Below are 23,757 nucleotides of genomic sequence, written 5' to 3' on the forward strand. Positions count from 1 at the left end.
GTTTACGTGTTCTTCCACTTTGCCGCGCTTCGACGCGCTGCCCTGCTCGCTTCTCAAACATACGCGCATTATTTTTACAAATTTTTTCCTTCGCCTTTTCCATCAATTGTCAAGAATCTGGATGTTATTTGAAGAGAGAAACCACGTGGAATACAAATCGTGAGAAGGTTAAAGAGAAAAGTTTTTCATCGTTTCGAGAAATGTTTCAAGGTAGCAGGAAATTGTTTTCAACAATTCATTTTTTTTATATTTCGAGCTTAATAGCAGAGTATGCACAGTTCCGCATAAACGTCTTAAGACGTCTGTTTTTAATGAAACTTTTTCGAACGCGGGTACAAGTTAGTCTAATGTTTTGATAAGTATTTCAAAATGATAAAGTGTTATATTATTTTCTAACAGTTTTTGTTTGATTGCAACGAACTTTGCAATCTGCCGTATAAGGATGTTTGGTAAATCTTTTCAGCGAGTAATCGTAGATCCAGCACGTAGACGCTTTTTCGATAGAGAGCATTTTCTCATAGTGAAAGCTAACACTGAAATCTGAACTCGTATTCAATTTTCTTCTTACATCCCCTGATGTGAGGAGGATACATTGATATTCACAAGATAATACAAGATTATAATATACAAGATATAATAATACAAGACTGGGGACCATTTTCTGGTACATCTCTCTCACGTCAGGAGATGTAAAGAGAAAATTGGATACGGATTAACATTTCAGTTTTATTATATCAATCATCAGATTATGCCAAAGCAACAAAAAATGATCTTCGATCTTCTTCTATATTTTACATCATCTCCAACGTTCTGCATTCTATAACATCTAATTTTTCTAATTCGATATCATTTTTCAATCGTAAATTTTCAAAAAGAACGAGGGAGATTAACGTCCTACGAGAAAAATGAAAACTACAGAAATATACAAAATATGCCAAGTGAAGTTCTCGTTGCTTCTATCTAGACGGCGAAACAAATCCCTATTTACATCCTATTCCTTGAATTGTCTTCATAAGAATACGAATTTGCATAAAAATTCACAATACGATAATATGTATTCTCGGAAGAAATAAAATGTCGTCGTAGAAACAAAATTATTCCAATTTCAACTAGACTTTTCGTAACCACGAAGGGACTACCAGAACCATGAAAATAACATTTTTCGAAAAATCCCATTAAGTAGCATTGATTCCAATATCAAATATAAATTCTTATTCCACCCTGACGAGACGTAAATGGTACTCGAAATTCTTTCGTACGCGAAGTTCGTTTGCGAAAGATTATCGGTCGACGATTTCCAAGCGGATGGAAAAAAGTGGCATCGAAAGCTATTGCCTAATGCATCACGTTTTCCCTATATCCTCGGTACGAACATATGTAGGGGTGCGTACATATTCTTATACACTTATTTCTTTCCTCCGAAACCACTCTGGGTGGTGGCGCAAAAGCGGACAGAAGTTTTAAGGCACATGCCTGAACCTTCCCAAGAAACCCATACATTATAAATGTCGTACTTTCTTATCCATCCTACCGTTTCCCACCTTCCTTCGAGGAAAAAAAAATATATTCTCGTATTGGTTCGCGTGTAGTTCGCCGATTTATTTATATTTTCGCGAATAAACGTTGCGCTATTTTGTAATCGAGATCTGTTTAGAGCCCATAGAACGTATAGAAAATTGCAACATTGAAATTAAACGTGTTACAAATATCATACGCGTAGAAATGTTCTAAATAATTGTAAAGTTTGATTTTTCTAAAATTCGTGAAATATAATTTAATATTGGGAAAGGGAAATGAATCAAAGAGAAATTCTGATTTTACAGCAACGTTCGAGTAAAACTATTTTATTAAAATATTTTTCTTAATTATGTACGAATTCCTCTGATCTATCGCAGAGTCGGAAATTTTCTCATTCGATGTCGTTCTCCGTCATTTTTAAAATCTTCAGTGATTTATTTGTATCTATGTATTTTGTGAAAATATATTCGATTGATTGAAGAAATAAAAATGACAGAACTCTCGTGTAATTTTTAACTTGAATGACACAGCACGTGAAACTAGAAGATCGTATAGCTTTGTCACATATGAAATTTTTATCTACATTATCATTCATAATTGTTTAAATCATCGTAATCGGCAGTTCTGTGTCTCGAAAGAGGAGAAAGCGTGTTAATTGAAAAATAATTTAGATAAAAGTGTGTTGATTTTTTCATGAATTTTTGAACACAGATAATTAAAAGACGATGACGATCTGTTAGATATTTTAACAATATTTTTACAGGAGGCATTTTTTAAGATAACAGACGCTTATTGTAAACGTTGGTTCTTGGAGCAGAACATTTTTTTTTTTTTTTTTTGATAAAACGACATTTTTTTCGTTACTCTTTTATTACGAAATACTTTTGTAATATAGTACGAGAGCAGATAATATTTTTATATATAAAATTCACACTTTTAGTAGCTTTTACGATGCGTTTACCAAGTTTAAACTCATAAAAAAGTTACTCAACGGTTCATCATGTCAAACAACAAAGTTCTAACAATTTTATTATAAAACTTCTAAATATTCAGCTCGCGTGTATTATAGGAAAATCCTTCTTGTTTAACTTTTTAATAACAGTTAAATATCGCACGAAATTTAACGTATGACATCTGCTTGATAATTTCAAACTTGAGGAGAATGACACGCAACAATTCCAGAGAAAAATTACTGAACATTTTCTTCTCTAGTCGCTACAAACAAATTCAACTCCTAATCAACACGTTGTTCTACAAAAATTTCAACAAAGAAATACACCGAACCGTGTCTTTCTAATCTGAAAAGTGCTGATAGTCTAGCATTTGGAATTTGTGAAAGATGTGCATAGAACAAAGAAGAAAAGGGACGACGAAACAAACGCGGAAAATGAATCGATGATAAGGTTGGCAGAGATACGCGGTGTCAAGAGACACGAGGGTTTTAATTTAAAAGCTCGCAGCGCGGTATTCCATCGTCAGGAACGAGGAGACAAAAGCAGCAAGAAGAAATCAATGCCGAAGGCTAGCTAACACGCGTTCTCTTCCTCACGGACGAGCAGCCTCCGGGACAGCTCTCGAGACCCCGACCATGCGAAAACTTTGTCCAAGAATCTAATATCATCCTTGGTTCGCACACATTCTCAAAATTCCCATCGCACGCTACGACACGACGATCGTTTCCTCTTCTACACATCTATTCTGGATCGCGTGTGTTAATAACGTACCGATAAGCTTTCTCAGTTGTTCCTTTCATTGTCCGTAATCCTTTATCACCACGAAGAAACGAGTTCATTAAGTGGTCATTTTTTTTGAGTTTAATTTTCTTTCTCATTTTTTATCGGGGTACTAAGCCTTTCGAGATTTGGATCGCACGAAGCAAATTTTACTGAGAGAACGAAGGTAGAAGAACGGAGTTAAGGTGTGGAAAAAATTGACGTTTCTTCCTTTGACAGTTATTCGTGTGTTATACAGAAGTTTGGTTGAGATCTTGAAAGTTGTACGTGGTCAGTTGCATCGTCTGGCGATCATGTTACAGAAACAATATTTAAGAAGGTAAACTTTCAGAAGATTTGTACTTCGTTATGGCTGTAAATGATATCAAATTCAACGATTCCGCTATTTCGATCAATTATAGAAGCTGAGTTTTTGGATTTGAAAGACCAGTTTTCTGCTTCAACAAGCTGAACATTTTTCAATTTTGTGCACGAAATGTTTCAACGAGTACAGTACGGTATACTAGTTGTGAATCTTAGATTAAATCTGAATGTGTGCTTCTCCTGCAAGATTACATGATAGTTCTTTCGAATATCACAACGTGGCAAATAAAATTTGATGTGATCTAAAAGATAGTTTAGAGAATGAAACATTTGATAACTTCAAAATACGAAGCCGTGAAAAATACTTTTCCGCGATTCCGCCATCAGAGAAAATATTTCATAATATTTTCAAGCGACAAAGTTAGATGAATGTTTCCTGTATTCGCCAGTTAAAATAACGAATTCCTTTTGAAATCCATAAAAGCAAAATTCTGATGCATATCTGCCGTGTAAATGTGTCATGGTCCGCATAAATTCCGTGGGGAAAACCTTCGGAAGAATACCGACAGTCTTCTGCATGTATATTAAAAAGGAATAAAAGCGGCATAGCTGTTTGCTTTTTTACATTAATCTCAAATGTTCTTTTCACCAATTATCGAATTAAATAATTATTCAATCTACTTATTAATATATCGTATTTCTTCGCGCACCGTATTTATTTCTTTATCTATTCGATTCATTTATTCATCTGTCGAAAAGTCGAAGACAATAAAACATTCCAATCCATACTAGTCGATTCACTCGAAATCCAGAAAACCTCCGAAACCACTTCCGATTCAACTTACACAACCCAGCTCATTACCGCAACCACGAGATCCGCCATAAATTCGAAAACACCACCACCCATCCACCACTTTGTCCCTTTAAATTCCAGCTTTACTAAAAACCCTCCACCATTCTTCGCTGTACCTCTAACGAAAAACAAAAAAAAAACAAAAAAAATTATCCTGGGTTCGGTAATATTTAGTAAGTAGTAAACGAATCTCCATATAAATTCTATTTTTCAAGCTACGTCCAGAAAAATCTGAAATCGCATAAAAGTCCTCCATCTACTTGTCACGTGTGTTCTCTACATTCTTGTACCTTTAACTCTTTTCACTTGCTGAACATACATTCCAAGACAAGACGCTCGGTGCTGAATAAATTTTACGATCAATTGATTGTACGCTATGCGGAAGTCGGACACGCGTTTCACGGCAGGTATTATCGCGGTTTTAGCAGTGAAAGGGTTAAATTTCCCATAAATACACAGAAATGGAAATTCGGCGACGAAACCTTCAGTTGTTTTCCGTTTCTAAATAAATAGACGTTTAACGCGTCTCAACCCCCGGAGGACAGAATATCTGTTTAAAAAAGAAGCGTCTCTATTGACGAAGCTGTGATTCGAATACGCATCGATTCTGCCTTTAACACAAAGCCTGTCTACGGTTCTCTGACGCAGCCTCTAACGAAGGAAATCGCGGTGGGTTCTCTGGTAACACGTTGTCCCGGTATTTTCCCCGTTTGTCGCGGAAGATGTTCTAGAGCGCGAACCGGAGGAGAAGCTCGGTTGGCAAGAGGCAGAAAATAGGGTGGCAGAGGAAGGCGGAGGCGGAGGGTGGCAGGTGATGAGGATCCGCGGAGGGACGAAGAAGGGTTAGAGGGAAAGTGGGTTGCTATCTTAGCCACCACAAAGCAGTGATAACATTTTCCCTCCCGGACAGAAGCCTAGCCACCCTTCTCGTTGCTCCCAGGTCGATATCGGGATAACGCCGACGCCGGTTACCCCGGGCAACCGGAAAGCCACGCCCGCACCCTCAAATATGGCTGCCCATATTCGCGACTCGTGCACCTTGATGTTGCCAAAGGACGAACGAGGGGTTGGAACGAGGGAGTTGAAACGGCAGGGCGAAGGGAAGAGAGAGGATGGCCGAGGTGGCGAGAGATAAAACGACCAGCGACGGACTGGGGGCGGCTGGAATTATCATAATATTGGTCATTGCTTGTTCCGCTGGATGAGGCGAAGTAGCTCCGCTTCAGCCGGGAATCTTTCACACGCGGGAGGACGTGTCGCGTGTGGATACCTTCTCTCCCTCTCCCTTTCTCTCTCTCTCTCTCTCTCTCTCGCTCTCGCTCTGTTTCTCTTTGGTTGGTGGTTGGTGGTTGGTGGAACCCTTTGCGTAGCCGTTCTTTTCTTGCTCCAGTCACGGCAAGATTCAGTCCTTTGGAGCACTTCAGAGTGATTTTTTCTTTTCTGTCTTCGCTCTTTTGCTTTGGTAGATTTTGAAGGTTTCTTTGGAACTCGGTAGAGTGGTGTGGTTTCGGAGAGTTGAAGAACGGTGGATGTTAAGTAGATTGGGATTCGCTTGGTTTTGGAATACGACGAAGATTTTGGTTGGTTCACGTGCCACAGAAAGATTTTTGGACTTTTTCATTCAAGTGCTTTCTCTTCCTTCTTTTCATCGTTTTTTGGACGGGTTTTGATGGTTTCCTCGAGAGATGATGACGAAGTCGAAGTTTCGCGGTTTTGGGGTTGTGGATGTTGAGTAGACAGAGGGTGTGGTATGATTAGTTTCAGATGTAATACTCAGCATGTTACATGGAGATTGATTCTTCTGAGAGATAAAGAGTCAGAATGTCCTCTTTTCTTTGTTTCTTTCTGCTCTTTTTCGGTTTTTTATTCTAGAAATTTTAGGGATTTCCTCAAGAGACAATGATGAATTTGAGATTCGAATGTTTAATGCATTGCAATTTAATTGATTTCTTTTCTTGAACTTTGTTTCATAGTTATTTTATAGGTTTATCTTATTTCGTAGATTTTTATTAATCAAATCATCATATATGATTGACTTAATTCGATGGAATACGTGAAATGTCGTATGGAACGTACACGTTGCAACAACTGGGACTCTTTCAAACTTCCTTTTACTCGATTCGATGATTTTCTATTGTTACGGTTAGCTTCAAAGACCAGGGACGAAGTGCAACTCATAAAATGCAGGGAATGTCATATCAAATGCGGAGGCATTTTATGTTCTTTTCTTTTGCAAAATGTTGGAAATATACGTGGATGTGAACCCACATTTACTGTAGATTTTCCTTTGTGCGATACATATTATATTTCTAACTAGTTATTTTGGACTCTCTTTCAGAGAATTAAAATCTAAAATGCAATTCAAACAAAATGGCAGGTTTCCAATTTCGGTAATGCAAGATTCAAATATTTCTTTAGTCGTATTTTTAAAATAATTGTACATATGAAGCTTGTTTCCGAAATAATTAAAAATTATTCTTAGGGGTGTATGAAATTTTATATTTAATTTAATCCAAAACTCAAATGTTATAACACAATAAATAAATGTTTCTTTCTATCATAACTTATTGTTTCGATAACAAGTAGTTATTGAGAAAGTGCTTTAAATCATCAAATGGAAATTTTCACCCTCAATATACTTGTTTCATTAGCGATACTTTCATTAACAATACACAGGGTGTCTTGTAACTGGTGGTGCAAACCAATAAGGAGTGATTCTTCGCGAAAAAATAAGTCGAAAATATGCAATAAAATTTTTCCATTTAAGGCCTCATTTTCGAGAAAATAAAATTTGAACATGTTCAGTTAAGGATTGGTCTAGCGCGCATGCACCACACATTTTCAAATTTATTTTTCTCAAATACGAAGCATCTTACGAAAAAGATTTATTCTATATTTTTGATTTATTTTTTCACGTAGAATCACCTCCTACTCGATTCTATCACCAGACACTTTGTATAATGTAATTAACATAAAAATATTAATATATGATATTTTGATCATTTGACGAAGAAATTACACGTAGTTAATGTTCCATTTGAAAAAAGAGCAAACGTTTCATACGTACCACTAACCTGATATAATAAAACACTCACGTCTGATACGATTGATGCAAATCGATGCACTGATACGAATGATTCTCACGTTACATAGTATTATATTTTTGCTTTGAAATACATATCGACGAGTTCATTAGTAACGAGTTCCCGGCTAAAAGTCACAACGATCAGAGATAGAACGAGGGAGGAAGGCAGGTATGAAGGTAATATCTTGTTTACCCGGCTGGATGCAGGCGTGTCTGCGCAGAGTGGAACGCGAAGGAAAGCGAAGGGAGTAGAAAATGAGTGGATTTTCATTGCAGTTTAATCCAGGCCCCCACATCCCCCGTCACGCTATTCTAAACGACGATACTCTCGAAGGCAACTCTTGTCGCTTGGGGTGACGATATTACATTCCTCGATCGTGACGAAAACAGCCAGACCGAGCCAGCTTTTCGAGCCTGTTCCACCACCCCACCGCTTCTATACACGCGTTTTTAATTCCTTTCTCACTCTGCTCTAACCTCCAGCCTCTTTCCACACGATAATTTTCTCCTCGTTTTAACTTTCGATCATTTTCTGATTTCCTTTCCTCTTTCCATTCTTCGGCAATTTTATCGTAGGATCTCATTTTCAGCATTTTCCATGTATTTAGTACTGTTCTTTCTCTTTTCAACCTCTAGTCTTTTTCTGCGCGATATTTTTTCCTTGTTTCGTTGTTTCATCTACTGAATCATTTTCTCATTTCTTTATCTTATTTTCTTCGACAATTTTGTCGCAGGCATCCGTTTTTGTGAGTTTTAAGCTTAATACGGACTTTCCTCGCGTACTCTCTTGCTCTGCGATTTCAGTTCTGAAAATTTTCTCTCTTACTTTATGCAATCGTTTATAATTTGGCAGTCGATGGCAAGCGTCGAAAAATTCTAATTTGAAATCATACAATTTATTTTTATTGCTCAATGTTAACTATAGACTTCGATGCATAACAATTCCCTTAACATCGTATCATATTGCATTTTTTCTTACGATTATCCTGCTCTCCAATTCTTTTCTTTTCTTTTTTCATAAAAATTATCTTCGCTACTAAACAATCTAACAACGGTATTCAAACAACAATTATTCCTTCTGCGATAAATATCGTAATAAATTTCTTAAATAATTAAACTCGATGGTAAACAGAGGAGGCACGATAGTTATGAAATAGTAGATAAAATGGTTGACAATGGCCGTACGTAGGAAAAGATTTTCCTGGTGTATTCATAGAAACATCCAGAAGAAATAAAGTCATACGTGAGGAGCACAAACTAGCGCCTTTTACCCGATGGAAAGTTATTTCTTTCTTTTCCTCCGACTACTCCTTCGTTCATGAGCATTCATTCCTCGTGATACGACGTGAACATTTATAGAACCCGCCGTACGCGTTGCCTCGCCGACACTAACGTCGATCGAGCAGACAATTATTGTTGCACTATCTCTACCTTGTTGCACATAGATAAACACCGAACCGTGAACGATAACGCATCATAAATCGTACGGTGACGTTTTAAATTCAGGGTCGAGGTAGAACGATATTATATTTTGGAAAATTTCCATACTACACGGTATATTGTCGTTATAATTTAGTGAATGTTATTTTTCGTGGTACTACTTGAACAATAATTCATGATAATAATTTATCAATTTTATAGAATTGATAGGATGTTTCTATTTAGATTTAATTTACTTCTGTTTAATATATTTCAATTTATAATTCATTAGGTAGTGACGGTAGGAGATATTATATTTTATTAAGAGTTTTATATTAGCGTTATTTGTTTGGTCTAATTTAATAAATGTTACTTTTTACAGTACCATTTGGCTAATATATTACGTATAGTCAGAGAATTTGCATAGGATGTTTTTATTTCAATTTTACCGATATACGTATACTGTTTACCATTGAAGACTGTTATCACGTTTAATGATTAGATTGATATAATGCAGGCAAGCTATGCCTTGAAAATGTTTGTTTAGTGCAACTGATAATGATGGATTATTCCAATCTTTGTTAGTACATTATTTCAAATGCATACACAAGCATTTTTTGAATGCAGAATTAGATAATAGTAGTGCCTAGAATTTACGTGTTATTACTCATTCGCGAAATATCTTCGTTATATAAATTTTAGTAAATAGTAAAGGTAAATAGTACAAAACTTAAACATCGTCATATGTGCCAGAAACGAGAAGAAAATACATCAAAGACTAAATCAAACAACCATAAACAATACTCAAACGTCGTCAAACCCAAAGATCATAAAATGAAGAGAAATCTCACCAAGAAATAAAAGAATACTCAAACATCGTCAAACCTATGAAAAAGTCTACGAACGAGAAAAAAAATTCTCCGAAAAATGAAGAAAATACTTGAAGGTCCCAAACTTCGTACAATCTCCCGCCGTTCATCGACTACTTCAAACTCCAAGCCGATCCGAACTTCAGCACAGAGAATGTTACCGTTTACGTAGGTTTGAAACTCGAGTATCCGAGGTATCGGTGGCTCTCATCGGTCGAAGTAGGAAGAAGAAAAGGGCCGGCGGCGTGTTCATCGTTGTCACGATCGTGGTTCCTCGGCCGTGTACACCCCTTTAATCGTTCGTCAAGTGTGTGTGTATTCGGAATGTAATATATCCTGGCCGACACGTGGCGGTCACGTGCCGCCAAGTGTTTGTTTCGGTTTGCATTGTCGCCACGGATACGTGGCGTTCGGAGGTGTGTCGCTTGGATCATCGCCGATCTCTCATCGTACACAGAAATGGAGGAGGCGATACGTTCCCTTTCATTATTCCACGCTCGTTCGAGTAAATAACGTGCCAGTAGTCGACAATTAGGCCGATGGGAAAGAGATTCGTTACACGACACGGCACACACTAATAGAGAATCGATCGAGCGACGGTACCTGCTGCGACGGGAGATGAGTTCTGGATGAGTCTTTTCTTTCCAAAATTTCTTCGGTCACACGTGGAAATCTGGCATATACGGGATGATTTTATCGGTCGGATTGGTGGCTGATGAGTTTCACTGGAAAATTACTCCATCTTTTGTCTATCTTCAAATTGACATGGAAAAAGGGATAGCAGAGGTTTTTATTACAAATTGGTGAACCTGATTAAAGGAAATGATATTATATGATAGATTTTATTGTAGAATTGATTGATTCGGAAACTGTAATTGGATTTGGGAGCTTGGTACCGGATGGTGGTTTCAATCGATACTGTATCGATTTTATTATAAAATTATTTGTGAAACTTCAAATCACGTCGGTAAATGGATGTAACAAAATTATGTTTTAACGCAGGTTTCGGTGCGCGAATTTAGTTGAGTTAGGTAATTGTAAGTTAGCTTAGACGATTGGTGGAATTTTCATTGATTTTTTCCAGTGTTGATCGGTAAGTAAAGGATAGCATAGGTTTCAATTAAATTTATGAACCTGATAAAGAGAAAGATAATATTATATGGTAGATTTTATTGTACGATTGATTGATTTTTTGTCTACTTTTTCAACTGATGTAACTGAGAATCATCTTTTAGCAAAGATATTAATCTTAGTGTTTAAACTTGGATATATAAATCGCTGAAGCAGAATTTTATAAATTTTTTACCTTATTGGAAGCGTAAAATATCGGCTTACTTTTATGAGTAAATATTGTAAATATGTGACATTCCATACGGAATTCTTCAATAATGAATACCAGTAAAATTTGGAAGATAAAATATAGTAGTAGTCGTCCGAAGTGTGTGACAACGTGTGTTTTAATTTTCAAATTAAAAAGAATTCTCTCGGATACAATACAAACAGTGAAAGTATGTTAAAAATATTTTTCACTTTTTAGGCACATAAAAATCTAATCAATGTAAAATATTATCTTTAAATATCTTTCCATGTTTTTTAACATTAAACGTCTGTCCTCTAAATTCTCTTCTCATTTATTTACTCCGCTATGTTCCCACATTTTCCTCGTTTCATTGTCCTTTCTTATTTCGATATCACCATACAAACTATTAAAAAAAATTATTTTAAAACATTATCTAAGCAAAAAAGTAGTATGTATATCTTCATTGTATATTTCGTCGATTTTCATTTCTCAGTTCTTTTATTACTAGTTCGCGTCTTTCATTTCATTCAAATAATTATCTTTTTAACCTTCTGCCTTGAAAATTTCAATGGTAGATATAATAGACCAACAAATCCAGTGAAGTTTTTTAAATTAAAAAAGTTTGTATCGGAAGAAAAAATGTAATAAACGTTTATAAATTTCTTTATACGTTGTTATTTTTATTGTTTAAAATTTATTTCTATGGTACGTCTCTTTTGCTTTTCCATTTTATATCAGCGAGAAGAATGCGAGAAGCAATTCTCACGTTATCAATGTTACCGTAACGGTGCCAGTAGAATACAGAAGGTTAATTTTGTTTCATTTAAGCAATATCGCCCTATTAGACTAATTGTTAGTTCGTCAAAAGGCAAATTAACGTAATAATATTTGATGTCCTTGTTGTTAAAGGAAAATAGGGAAATCTCTAATTCAAGAAACTTGGCTGATATTAAACACAATACAGTGAAACATTTGTAACGAGAACATCCAACAAAATACAATATTTTTACCATTCTTTTTCTTTTTTTTTTTACTAAACCATAAATCGAACCAATATCGAATTATCTACGTAAATATTAACCCCAAAGTATTTTCCCATCGAATTCCTAATTTCTCGTGAAATTTTATAAACAACATCGTAACGCAATATTATTCCAATAAAAAAGAATTCCGTAATTTGCTCGAAATTCATTAACCTTACGATGAAAATTTTAATGATACAATCGACTCTAACACATTTTCATAATGAAACTTTTTAAATCCGATAGCTTTTTTTTCGAAATGGAACAGATTATAAATGTTCGTAAATCGATTTATACAGTAGCCTTCCACCTCTCAAAGACGTTATTCCACAAGAACGAAGAATGAAGCGGATACGATTTCTTTTATACTTAACAGTACTTTATTGTTGACATTATTACACGTTATTATAAATCTATCATCTTGACACGTATAATACTTACTAAATCTACAGAGACAAGTGGTAACGGCAACCTATAACTAAACATACATTATAGCATCGGTACTTATTTTAGTAAAGGAACAAACAGACGTACCGCTTTACTTTCGTCACAATACCTTAACACACGACAGTTCAGAATCGACAAGATTAGTAAAATATACAGCGTTCGAATAATAATTCTGAATCGTTCTCGAAACTGTCACTTCTTTCTTTCATTTTCTTACTCTCGTCTCCATTTCTTTTCATCTTGTTTCGTCTTGTTTTTACACGAGAGGAAAAAGAAATGAATAACACTCGCGATCGACTATTTATATGATACATTTAACTTAACATTAAAAATCTCTACAACTCTAGATCGATCGGCTGTGAATTTGTCCAAGTATAAAAGACTATCGAGTAAATCGTTTTGTACCCAAACGTCGACAATACGGTTTAGAATCGGTGTTTTCCTCGGCTCTATCGATCTTTCCCTTCTTTTAACTGACACAGATCGAACGGAATCTATGAAATCTCGTGAAATGTCTGCTCCTCTGCTCGCAGAATGCTTAACCCTCTATAACACCGAGACACTCGGATCTTGCGTACTCGTGCACTTGTGTTTTCGAATTTCTATTCTATTTATCATTCTGCTGTAACATGTAAAAGATCCGTTTCAATGTTTCAGATTCTTCACCTAGATTCTCAAACGCTGTATCTATCATCCTTCACCTATAATACCAGCTACGTACAATTCCATGTATTTTTGCGTGAAATGATTTTACTGAAGCTCTTCTGCCTATTCTCTTCGCAATGGCAAAACGAATTTTCACGAAATGTAATTCGTTTTTCCATTTGTATTTGGACCTAGTCGTTCTCTGGCCAAAGTTGTATTTACACGATATCAACCTGTTAATCGAATCGTCTCTTAACACTAGAACTATCGGTAGTTAACATGAAGCTACTGGTATCAAAAACAATCAAAATGACTGGTTTTTAAAAAATACATAATAATAGAATATTTTTATAGTTAATGATTTATTACTTTCTTACAGAAGCAATTCCATGTCATGTAGTACATTTTTGGTATTGTTAATCCATCTGGGACCATGATCGATCTAAAGGAGGGTTCACACTTTTATAAAATTGTAGAACCAGTCATTTTGAGTGCTGTGAATTTTCCTGATAACCGATATCATCATATTGAATGATACGCGGTAAAAATTTAAAGAACGTGTGGCAAATTGTAGAAAACGAGGAAACTGGTTAATTGGGGTTCGATAAACAGATTGCAGGACCCTTTTACACTTTGACAAGTACCAGTCATTTTCACTGGTATTGGTATAAGTAGCCTTGATACAAAATTATTCTCAGTCTGAATACATAAAAAACAAAATAAAATTCATTATATTATTCTTTTAGTTATCGTTGCAAAAGTCATTACATTATTCCGAGGAAAAAAATATAACATGAAGTAGGAATATTAAAATAAAATTGTAAAACCAGTCGATTTGACTGATGTGGTAGTTCTAGTGTTAATTAGAAATTTCTATAATTATGCCTATCATGTCTTCTATATATTATTACTTCTGTAACAATAGAGAAAATCAATTGAAATTTGGTCGGTCTCAGTCCTCGTAAATATACACATGACATAATTTGTTTCTAAAACGATACGTAGATGGATAAAGCACGTTTGAACGTAGAAATTACTATGTCGAAGGAATCGGTAATCTTGACGAATCCACTCGTCTTTCCCCATTCAGGGGTTAGTTAAATTATATTATCAATCTGTGTCGTTGATTTTCCAAAATTTCTTCCAGTATCACCAGTCTTCGACATGAAGAATACAATAGAGAATGACGATGTTTTATTTGATGAAAACGAACATTTCACGTCGCTATTCGACTGTACGCTACTTCCAAATTTTCTGATCGAAATCAGAAATCAATTAAGAATTTGTCAATCTGCTAAGCAAACATGTCGGTTATAGAGGGCTAATGCATTACCAATGGAACACGTTCTCGATCAGACATTTTTCCAGCATCGATGTGAAGAATTTTATGTTGCGGATGCGTCAGATTAAAGTCAGAATTTTAATCTAACGCTGGAACAAATTTAGAAGCAACAATTCTCCTGACAAAGAAAATCTATGAATAAGATAATGAAGCGTCATGTATCACAAATTACGCAGATAATTTTCAATATATATCGGTAGAAACTATTTCACATTTCGAAAATATTTGTTGCAGAAGATCAACTTTTCTCTATTTTACGTTGTTGGATCATTCTTTGGATGTCGATGTGTCGGAGATTTATTTTTCCCGAAGGAGTCGCCAGCTTCGCTATTAGAACAATGATTTTCGTTATCACGACGTGCATCGTTCACACGACTTGAAAACACGCACGAATCGGCTGTGTAATCAGATCTACATAAACGAGAACGATAACGAAAATAAGGAGCCTTGAAACGAATAGAAAACGAACGAACGTCTCGTTGTTGCTTCTGGTTTAACGCGTCACGTGCCATGCGGGTCACACGTATTCCATTTTCATTCACCGGAGAAGAGTATTCTACGGGGTTTGATCTTGAAATGAAACGCAGAAAAGCAGGCGAAGATACGAAGCATACCGATAAAGTAATATCTTTGTTATTCGACGAGTACTTTGAATATTCTCCTTGAATATCTTTGAGTGCTTCACGATATTGTATATTCATAATTGAATGATTTTGAGTATTTTTAAATATTATTCTTCAAAGGTTTTCAATGCTTCCTAACACTATTTCTTCGTATCATTGAACAGTATCATTGAATATAATTGTTAAATGTTTCTGTATATTCTCGGATATCCTTCATTTTTCAACGTTTTCAAATAGTATATTTTATTTGATACTCTTGAATAACTTTGAATATTATTCTTGAATACTTCTTCAATGCTTGAAAAATATCGTTTGCTATCGTATCCCTGAAAACCTTCATAGGATAATGTCGAATAGTATTTTTAGATCTCTTTGAGCGATTTTGAATACCATTCTTAGATACCATGAAGTATCTTCCAATACTTCTAAATTCTTTTCGATGTTATTCCCCATTATATTATCTTCAATATTACATTAAATATCAAGTTTTTCAATTTACTCCTTGAAATTAATTAATTAAATTATAGAATTTCCAAACTTTCTAATTACAAATTATCTATTCTCCACGGCACGGGACGCGTTAATAAAAGCAGACTAGCAATTTGTACATATCGTTCGATACTTTTATTCGTTAGAATATTTCTAAACAATTGTAAGAACCAAACTATAGCGTCGTTGGATAAAAATCCAGTTGGTATTTGATTAACGAAATTCCTAAACATACTTAACCTGTTTTTCGATCAACGAAATACAAATGCGACCGGATTCGTTGCACAAATGTTACGCTGCGCTGTTACGTTCTCCTGCAATAATTCTTATCTGACAATCGTCATCGTACACGTTCGAGGAAAATTCACTAGTGGCTGGTATGTACACGCGTAGACCAACACATACGTAATCGTCATGGATGCGTATCTTTGCAGGGATTAATTGTAAATTATTCCATTCTCTTTTCCCGTGGATCCCTGCACATGCGTCTTATGCACGTTTAAAAACGCTCGAAAACAGACTCAAACACGCTGTTTCTGTATTAAAAATCGTCGACGAATTTCCGTCGAACTGTCGTTTCGCATTTCTTCCTTCCTTTCTCCTATTATTTGCGCGTAATTGTCTTCTTTTGAAAATCTGTTATGGAAAATCTTTCATCGAACAGCGAACGAGAAAAATTTCCAAAGAAATATTTCTCTTCGCTGTGTGTCATTGCGCAATTAAAACCTCTATTTGAGGAATTGAAACGACAAATGACGTTAGTACCAACAAAAGGTCCAAGTCGATTTTTCTATTAAGAGGAAATATAAATTTCACGTAGAATAAGAAGAGGAAAGTTATCGGTATTAAAATAGTTTATTGTAGCTTCTAGAGCTGTGATCGTAAATCAATCGTCTTTAAAAGATAGAAGAATAGCGTAGACGAATTTGTAATACAAATAAAATGTAACTAATGAAAAACAATTCCTGATACGCAATTTATTCTTTTTCTAAATTTATTAAATTGATAAACGCTGAAAGTCTATAATGTCCAGGCGTGATAAATTGTGCAAATGGTAAAATTAATAGAAGCGAATATTTTTTCTATGGAAAATCTTCTAACGTTTACGAGTCATTTGCGATTTCAACCCCTCAATTATAATTTCCTACAGTATAAAGTATTCTTTATGTGACTTGTGTCTTAGTACGGCGAATAGAAAAGAATTTCGGTTGAGAGTTGTGCGAATTACACTTGTGATATTGGCAATTTGATTTGTTTATTAATTTCCCAATAGATTGCGTAATGGTACTTTCGGAAACATGTTTCTTAAGTCGTAATTGATTTTGCAGTGTATCTGGCAACTTTCTGGTGTTGATATATTTGAAATTGGAAAGTTCACTTCGCCGAAATCTTCGATTTTCCTTCGATCTCCTCCGTCTGTATCTTCGATTTTATATAAATAATTAATTCTTTGGAATAAACATTTGTACAGTAGCATTTAATTTCTAAAGAAATTTTAAAGGATTCGGACCATTATGATCTTACATCAATGTCTGCTTCATACACTGCTCGGAAAAAAGAGTTAATTATAAAAGAGAAAAACAAAGATTTCGTAATGTAACGTTTAATCTCGTGAAACCGCTAAAAACCTCATCAAACGATGAAGCAGCTCTCAAAATATCGCCAATCTTCTAATTGTTAGGTTGCTGTGCAATAAATGGCAAATAAATGGATTGAAATGTGTCTGTGTTCATTACGTAACTATGGCAATGATTATTGTTCCTCTATCGCGATGAGGATTACACTTCTTAGAATAGCATGCCATTATGTTCGTGTATCTTTAAATAAAAATTTATCGGTGCAAGTCTTTCACAATAAGAATAATATTGAGATAATTCCAATATGAACAATGGTATCCATTCTTGTACGTTGCAAGTAATTCCAAAGAATCCAATTGAATTAAAAACTAACATTTTATTATTTTTTTATCCATTCCTCGAATTTATTGCCACGTATTCCTACATTTTCGAGCTTTTCGAAAATCTTCGTCGCAAAATTTTGCTTCCAGATAATCTACATTTTTCAAAGCGCTCCGATGTTTTCTAAGATGTAAACGAGGCAGTAAATTACTAAAAAAAAAAAAAAACTTGCATATAACTGACAACGAATTGTTCTTGGCCGAATAAACAAAAATAACCAATACAGACACGAATCGACCATTAGTTTGCCAATCTAATGTTTCGAACAGTGTATCAAGTCGATTAGTCCAAAGTTTCTCCGCGTAAATCGTTTCCTAATAAACCAGAGAAACGAAAGGATTTGTGTTTCAAAGCTCGCGTTACTCGCACGCCGGTTAAAGATGTGCAGTTTCGTAAGACAATAAAACTCGATAAGGCTCGATCTTTGCGAATCGTTGCACGCGTTTTCGCTATGAAAACCTCCCGTATCGAGGATCGAACACGAGAATCAAAGGTACACGAATATGTTTCGTAGTACGGAACGCGAGCATCCCCTATATGTGTGTGTATTTCTTTTTATTTTTTTCGTACAACGCTATGTACACTAAAACGTCTACTTGACCGAAAACCCGGCCCGAGCTTTACATTAAATCCGATGAAGAGAACTGACCTCCCCTCTCTATCGCTCTCTGCCACCCTCTCCTACCCTTTCACTCGCGCATTCTCTCTTTTTCTCTCACACTCGCGCAAACAATAGAAAGCTGAGCAAAGATTTGTTCGAGGATGTGCGTGTGCATGTGTCTGTTCGTTTGCATACGTGTGTATACGTGTGTACGTGTGTATATTTACAGTGCCGAGATATTAATCTATCGTTTAAGAAGCCTCCGGCTAAGAATAGAGCACGGAGGAAAGAAAAAATATGTGAAAATAAACGGGGTTGAAACAGAGAGGATGGAAAATTATGAAGTTCGATTCGCGAGGAATCGATTGTTCGTGACGACGCCGTACAGTCGCTAAGAATCGTTTCGACACGACCAAAGGGGATCTTTTCTCGTACTTAAACCACTACACTATTGCACTACACCTTTTTACAATTATCTCGACTCGTTCTTTTGTCCGTTCGTTCTTCTCTCTCTCTCTCTCTCTCTTCTTTTTTTCTTGTTCTTTTTTACACAAGTGCTTGTCGAAGTTGAAATCTTTGATTCCGTCGCTTCTCTTCTTTTGGTATCTAGCTATTTTATCACTCTTCATAGTACGTATCACTGTTCTTCCACATATTATACTTTTGATTTCTGATAATAACGCGGAAGTGAAAAATTCTTTGCTCCTCCAATGTTCTTTTCTATAAATTTTCCTCTTCCCTTCCATTCACCTTTACAGTCTGTAACCGCTTCTTCGTCACCCAAAATCCATCACAAATGTCGAAAACATTCTCCACCGTCTCTCCTTGCCTGTCCACTGAAGTTCCCTTGAAAAAACTGCAATCTTCTCCGAAAACCGGAATCTCCAAGAAAAACCGAGATTTTAACGGAGATCCGGCCAATGCAGAGTGCCAGTCAGAAAGAATCTCGAAAAACTCGATCAAACAAATCCTCTAAACGAGAGGAGAGAAAGCCGACGCCTGACTCCTGATCTCCCTATGCTCCGACGGGCTGAGATCCAACAGCCCGCCACAATTCTGATCGTTTGCCGCCTGTTTACCGATCAGAGCGTCAATACTGAAGTTCCTCTTCTTGTCAGCCGGCGGATGGCTGCTCGGTATCGTGGTGGTCCTCGTTGGCGCAGGGTCGATTTGTCTGATCGGCGGAGCCGTGATCGGTACCGGTTTGTACAGTGGTGGAGGCGGTTCCAGGAAGCCGCCAAGCTTCAGAGCTTCCAAGGTCGACGGGGAGAAGTCGAGCAGGGGCAGACCGGGTGGCGGAGACAGATACGCGGCGCTTGGATAGGTCAGAGCACCGGGATGACCACCGCCGCCGCCAGGGCAAGGTCCTCGATCGCCGCAAATGGCAAAGGTCGCCATAATCGCCCTGTCTCGGAGCACATAATGCGGCGGAGGCCTCTTGTACCTCTTTCTGCGACGCAAGAAGCTCCCATTGTCGAACATGTCCTCGGCCAATGGGTCTAGGGTCCAGTAATTCCCTTTTCCAGGATTTCCTGGCTCACGTGGTATCTTGATGAAACAATCGTTCAGGGACAGATTGTGTCTGATAGAGTTTTGCCAGGCCGGGAACTTGTCGTGGTAATAAGGGAACCGTGACATGATGAACTCGCAGATTCCACTCAATGTCAGTTTCTTTTGTGGCGACTGAAGAATCGCCATTGTAATGAGAGCTATGTAAGAATAAGGTGGCTTGATCAAAGACGAGGACATCTTGTCGTTGCTATAGGACGATGCTTGGCCGGACGAGTTGTTCTTTTGTTGACTGTTGGCCGACATCATCGAGTAGTTCTTCTTGCTGCGACTTCCACCACGGTTTCTGGAGGACGCGGTGGTTGGCGGGACTGGAGAACTCGAGATGATTGGGCTGGACGATGACTGGGACGGTGACAGGTCGTTTTTGTCCAGACTCACCGGGTCCACGATCATGCTGCTGCTGTCAGAGTCGCGGTCGCTGTCCGCGCAGCCGTCGCACGACAGATTCGACATCATCATCCCACGCGGTTCCATCGTGATCGCTTCATGGGCACATTTAAGCCTATTTTTTTCTGTTTTTTTTTTTTTTTGGAAACTTTAGTTTCTCTGGTTCTTTGGAAATAGGTGAAGATACTCGTTGTTGTTCATGCTCATGGTGTTCTTGTCTTATTTCACCGACGAGGGATCGCTTTCGTGAATATTTGTACGCGCTAATGTGTACTTCCTGCGCTCTCTTGAAATATTCTTTCGTTTGTTCTTCTTAAATTTTTTAACGAGGTATAAATGTAGGTTATCCGTCGATGTTCAAAAGCACTGAACGAAATCGCGCGAGCATTTCTCTTTCGACATGTTTTCGCGAGGCAACTGTCACACACACGAGCTCCGTACGAATTGTTATCTTACGCTAATAGTTTGTTTCCACAACGATAACGAGCATTTTTCTTTTTACTCTTCTTCTCCGTGTCACCCACTCACTCTATCTCAAGGATGACGGCTGCCAGTGACGCACTCCACTTTATCGCTAACGATCTTGCGATATTCGCTAACCATCACGATTGCCCCTCATGCCCCCTCATCGAGCACGCTTCGACTTTCCCTAAAATACTACGATCTCCCTAATCTATCAGTTTCCAACAACAAGTCACTTCTCCCTTGTTCGATGTAACCAATCTCTCGTTACAGGATCACTCTCGGTTCAAATCCGACACGATGAAAAAAGAAAATGAAAATAAATCACAAGGAAAGTGGAAAACAACAACGATTCTTCCAACTGTTCGAATAAATTTCAATCGTCAATTGCCGGAGGACACAGTAGCCGCACTAGGTGTCGATTATCGAGAGAGTCCATGAGCGAGCGTTTCTACGCGATAAATCACGTTTGACGAGGTTAGGTGTACGAAATGCGGTCGAAGCTTATGATGCGCGGTTGCGAGTGTGCCAGCGCCGTGTAGGACCGTCTACGAGGCGAAATCGTAGGTCGAATTGATTCGAAGTGACTGCTTTGGTCCTACATGGGCGGACCAATGGGCGGGCATTTCAACCTCTCGTAAAAAGGGGATGAAGGGGTGGCGGTAGTGCTCCGGCTCTACCACCCCTCCAACGGCCGGTATTCCGGCGGATCCGGCGCGCTCCCTCCACATCCTCCTTCAGGAGAGAAGAGGAATCGTTGTCGTCACCACGAACGAGGAGAAACCCCCGGAGGGGACGTCGGAGTTAGGAAAATAGCGGGATAGATAAAGGGACTTTCGAGGCGGACCTGGAGGGGTAGAGAGAGGGCGAAATTGTAACACTCCGGGGGCTGCTTTGCTTTGAGCGGCACGGCAAAAGGACCAGGCGTTACGTACTAATAGAACCTGCCTGTACAGATTCTCCCTCCCCCATCTCTCTCTCTCTCTCTCTTTCTCTCTCTAGAGGTATCGATACCCGTTTTCAAATGTTCTCGCTCACCTGCAACTTCCGCAGTGTAGACGTGTTGCCTTTGGTTCTTATGCACGAGGGTTATGGGGTGAATGTCTGGTAAAGGATTTGGATATTTTGTCGGTGAGTTCGAGGAAGGGTGAAATGCTTTTTGAAATTTTGTAGAGGTTTGATTTAAGTAAATCATGAGAAAGGTTCGATTGATGTGACAGCGTAGAAGCGACTTTTGGAATATTTTATTGGTAGAGTTTGGATGTGAATCAGCAATTGAGAATATTTCGTTAGTGGGATTGAGAAACGGATGGATTTGTTTTTAGTGAATTTTGCAGAGGTTCCATGAGAAATATCTTGACATATGCAACATCGGTATGGTGTTACAATGGCGGAGAGATTTCGAATATTTTATCGATGGAATTCAAGTAAGGATAAAAGTTATTCTTTTTTTAGAGGATTTCGTGAGAATTAGTATGAAATAATGTTTGAAGCAGTAGAACGATGGTGTACGGTTTTGGAATATTTTATTAATGGAATTAAGAGATAAATGGTAGTTAGTTTTGGGGGGTGGAGATTATATAGAGGCATAGCCGACGTAAAATTTGAAACAGGATTAGTGCAATATTATAAAAAGCTTTGGGTCATTTCGATGGTAGAACTGAGAAGAGGAAATATGGTGTTAATTAGTTTGAAATAAAGTTTCAAATAGTATTGACAACAGTGGTAAATGAGACAAAGTGAGATTTGTAACTCTAATTAGCATCTAAATGGAAATTATTCTTTTTCAGGAGTTTTGTAAAAAGGAGGACCCGATTAGTATTTGAAATCAGTATTAACAGTATTATACATTACTTCAGTAACTTCTTTGTTACCAATGCTATAAAACTTTGACTGAAGCAGTGTCTAAAATAATAACGTAGTACTAGAAGCAAATTCCTTTGTGCAATACAACGCAATCTACGAGTCACATAGCTCCTCATAAATACTACAATACTACCACATACAACGTAAAAATCACGATAACCTATGAATTTCTCGCTCGATCAATAAAACCTGAAAACCTCGCCAACTATCAGAAATCGGAAATAAAAGAAAGAAATTCTTTAGACGCGACGTTTCAACAAAATCGAACGATAGCGAGCCTAATAGGAGTAGCCGTGCAGGTCGCGAGATCCCGGCTAGGTTCTTGGATTTGCAGCCTCGAAATGGAGAACGATGGGATCCGTAGTATCGCCAACAGAGCGAGCCGAGCTGCACGCATCACGAGTTAACTTCCCTCAGGCAGCTCAAATAGAATCTGTATTACGCCGCGGTGGTACATAGAGAGAGGAACGAAGACGGCACACGAAACAGATCACGAGAAACAGAGACGAGGATCGAGTAAGTGAGACAGAGGAACACGATGATAGACACGAAACACGATAAAGGTGAGAAAGAGAGGAAGGGACCGAAGAGAAGGTGAACAGAAGAGAGAACGATGAGTCTATTGGTGGAACGAAGAGAGCGAAAGGGAGTCGAAATGGGGTGAGACAGAGAGACATGGAGAACGATATAGACAGATGCGTATCTACCTGAGCGCACTATCGGTTCACAGAGCCGAGCAGAGAGCGAATATTGTGTTTACCCATACGCACGGCTTTGCGATGCAAATAATCTGGTATTATTGCACTTACTCCACGTAGCAGCGAGGTTCTTCCGTGACTGGCACAGCTTCAACCCTTCTTTCCTTTCTGCATCCCTTGGCCGAGTATTTATTTGCACGATGCACGCACCCGTATATACCTATCCGTTGTATCGAAATCTATCCTGTTATTACTGCTTCTTCTAAGAGTCGCGTATTATTTACAACGATCGTTTTTAGTCGCATCGATCAAGCAACATGGATATCCTACGCTCGCTTCTCGCACAATGGGGTTTATGATGGTTTCTCGAGTGATGCTCTTCGGATGATCGTGGTTATTGGAACTACGTTTTCTTGGATTATTTCGGTGAAGCGGTAGGTGCGGTAGAGTACGCTGTTGACGGTAAGTGTGGTAAGGAAGTTCGTGTTTTATGGGAAAGGAATTTTTGAAATATAGTAAGACTGAGTTTCTTAAGCGATCGTATTCTAATTTTGTAACCTTGGGT

At 37.6% G+C, this 23,757-nt stretch overlaps 1 protein-coding gene across 1 annotated transcript; it reads right to left on the reverse strand.

The window, feature by feature from the left end:
• Nucleotides 1-17,581: 17,581 nt before the first annotated feature.
• Nucleotides 17,582-21,586, reverse strand: LOC117204661 (forkhead box protein D3-like). The gene has a single exon (XM_033442271.1). The coding sequence runs from the start codon at nucleotides 20,251-20,253 to the stop codon at nucleotides 19,180-19,182; it is 1,074 nt and encodes a 357-aa protein (XP_033298162.1). The 5' UTR covers nucleotides 20,254-21,586; the 3' UTR covers nucleotides 17,582-19,179.
• Nucleotides 21,587-23,757: the final 2,171 nt, after the last annotated feature.

This window comes from Bombus bifarius, unplaced genomic scaffold, assembly GCF_011952205.1.
Source record: "Bombus bifarius isolate JDL3187 unplaced genomic scaffold, Bbif_JDL3187 scf7180000007979, whole genome shotgun sequence".
In the NCBI taxonomy this organism is placed as follows: Eukaryota; Metazoa; Arthropoda; class Insecta; order Hymenoptera; family Apidae; genus Bombus; species Bombus bifarius.

Excerpts from the sequence above, each read along its gene's own strand:
- LOC117204661 (XM_033442271.1), bottom strand. The coding sequence starts at position 20,253 with ATGGAACCGCGTGGGATGATGATGTCGAATCTGTCGTGCGACGGCTGC.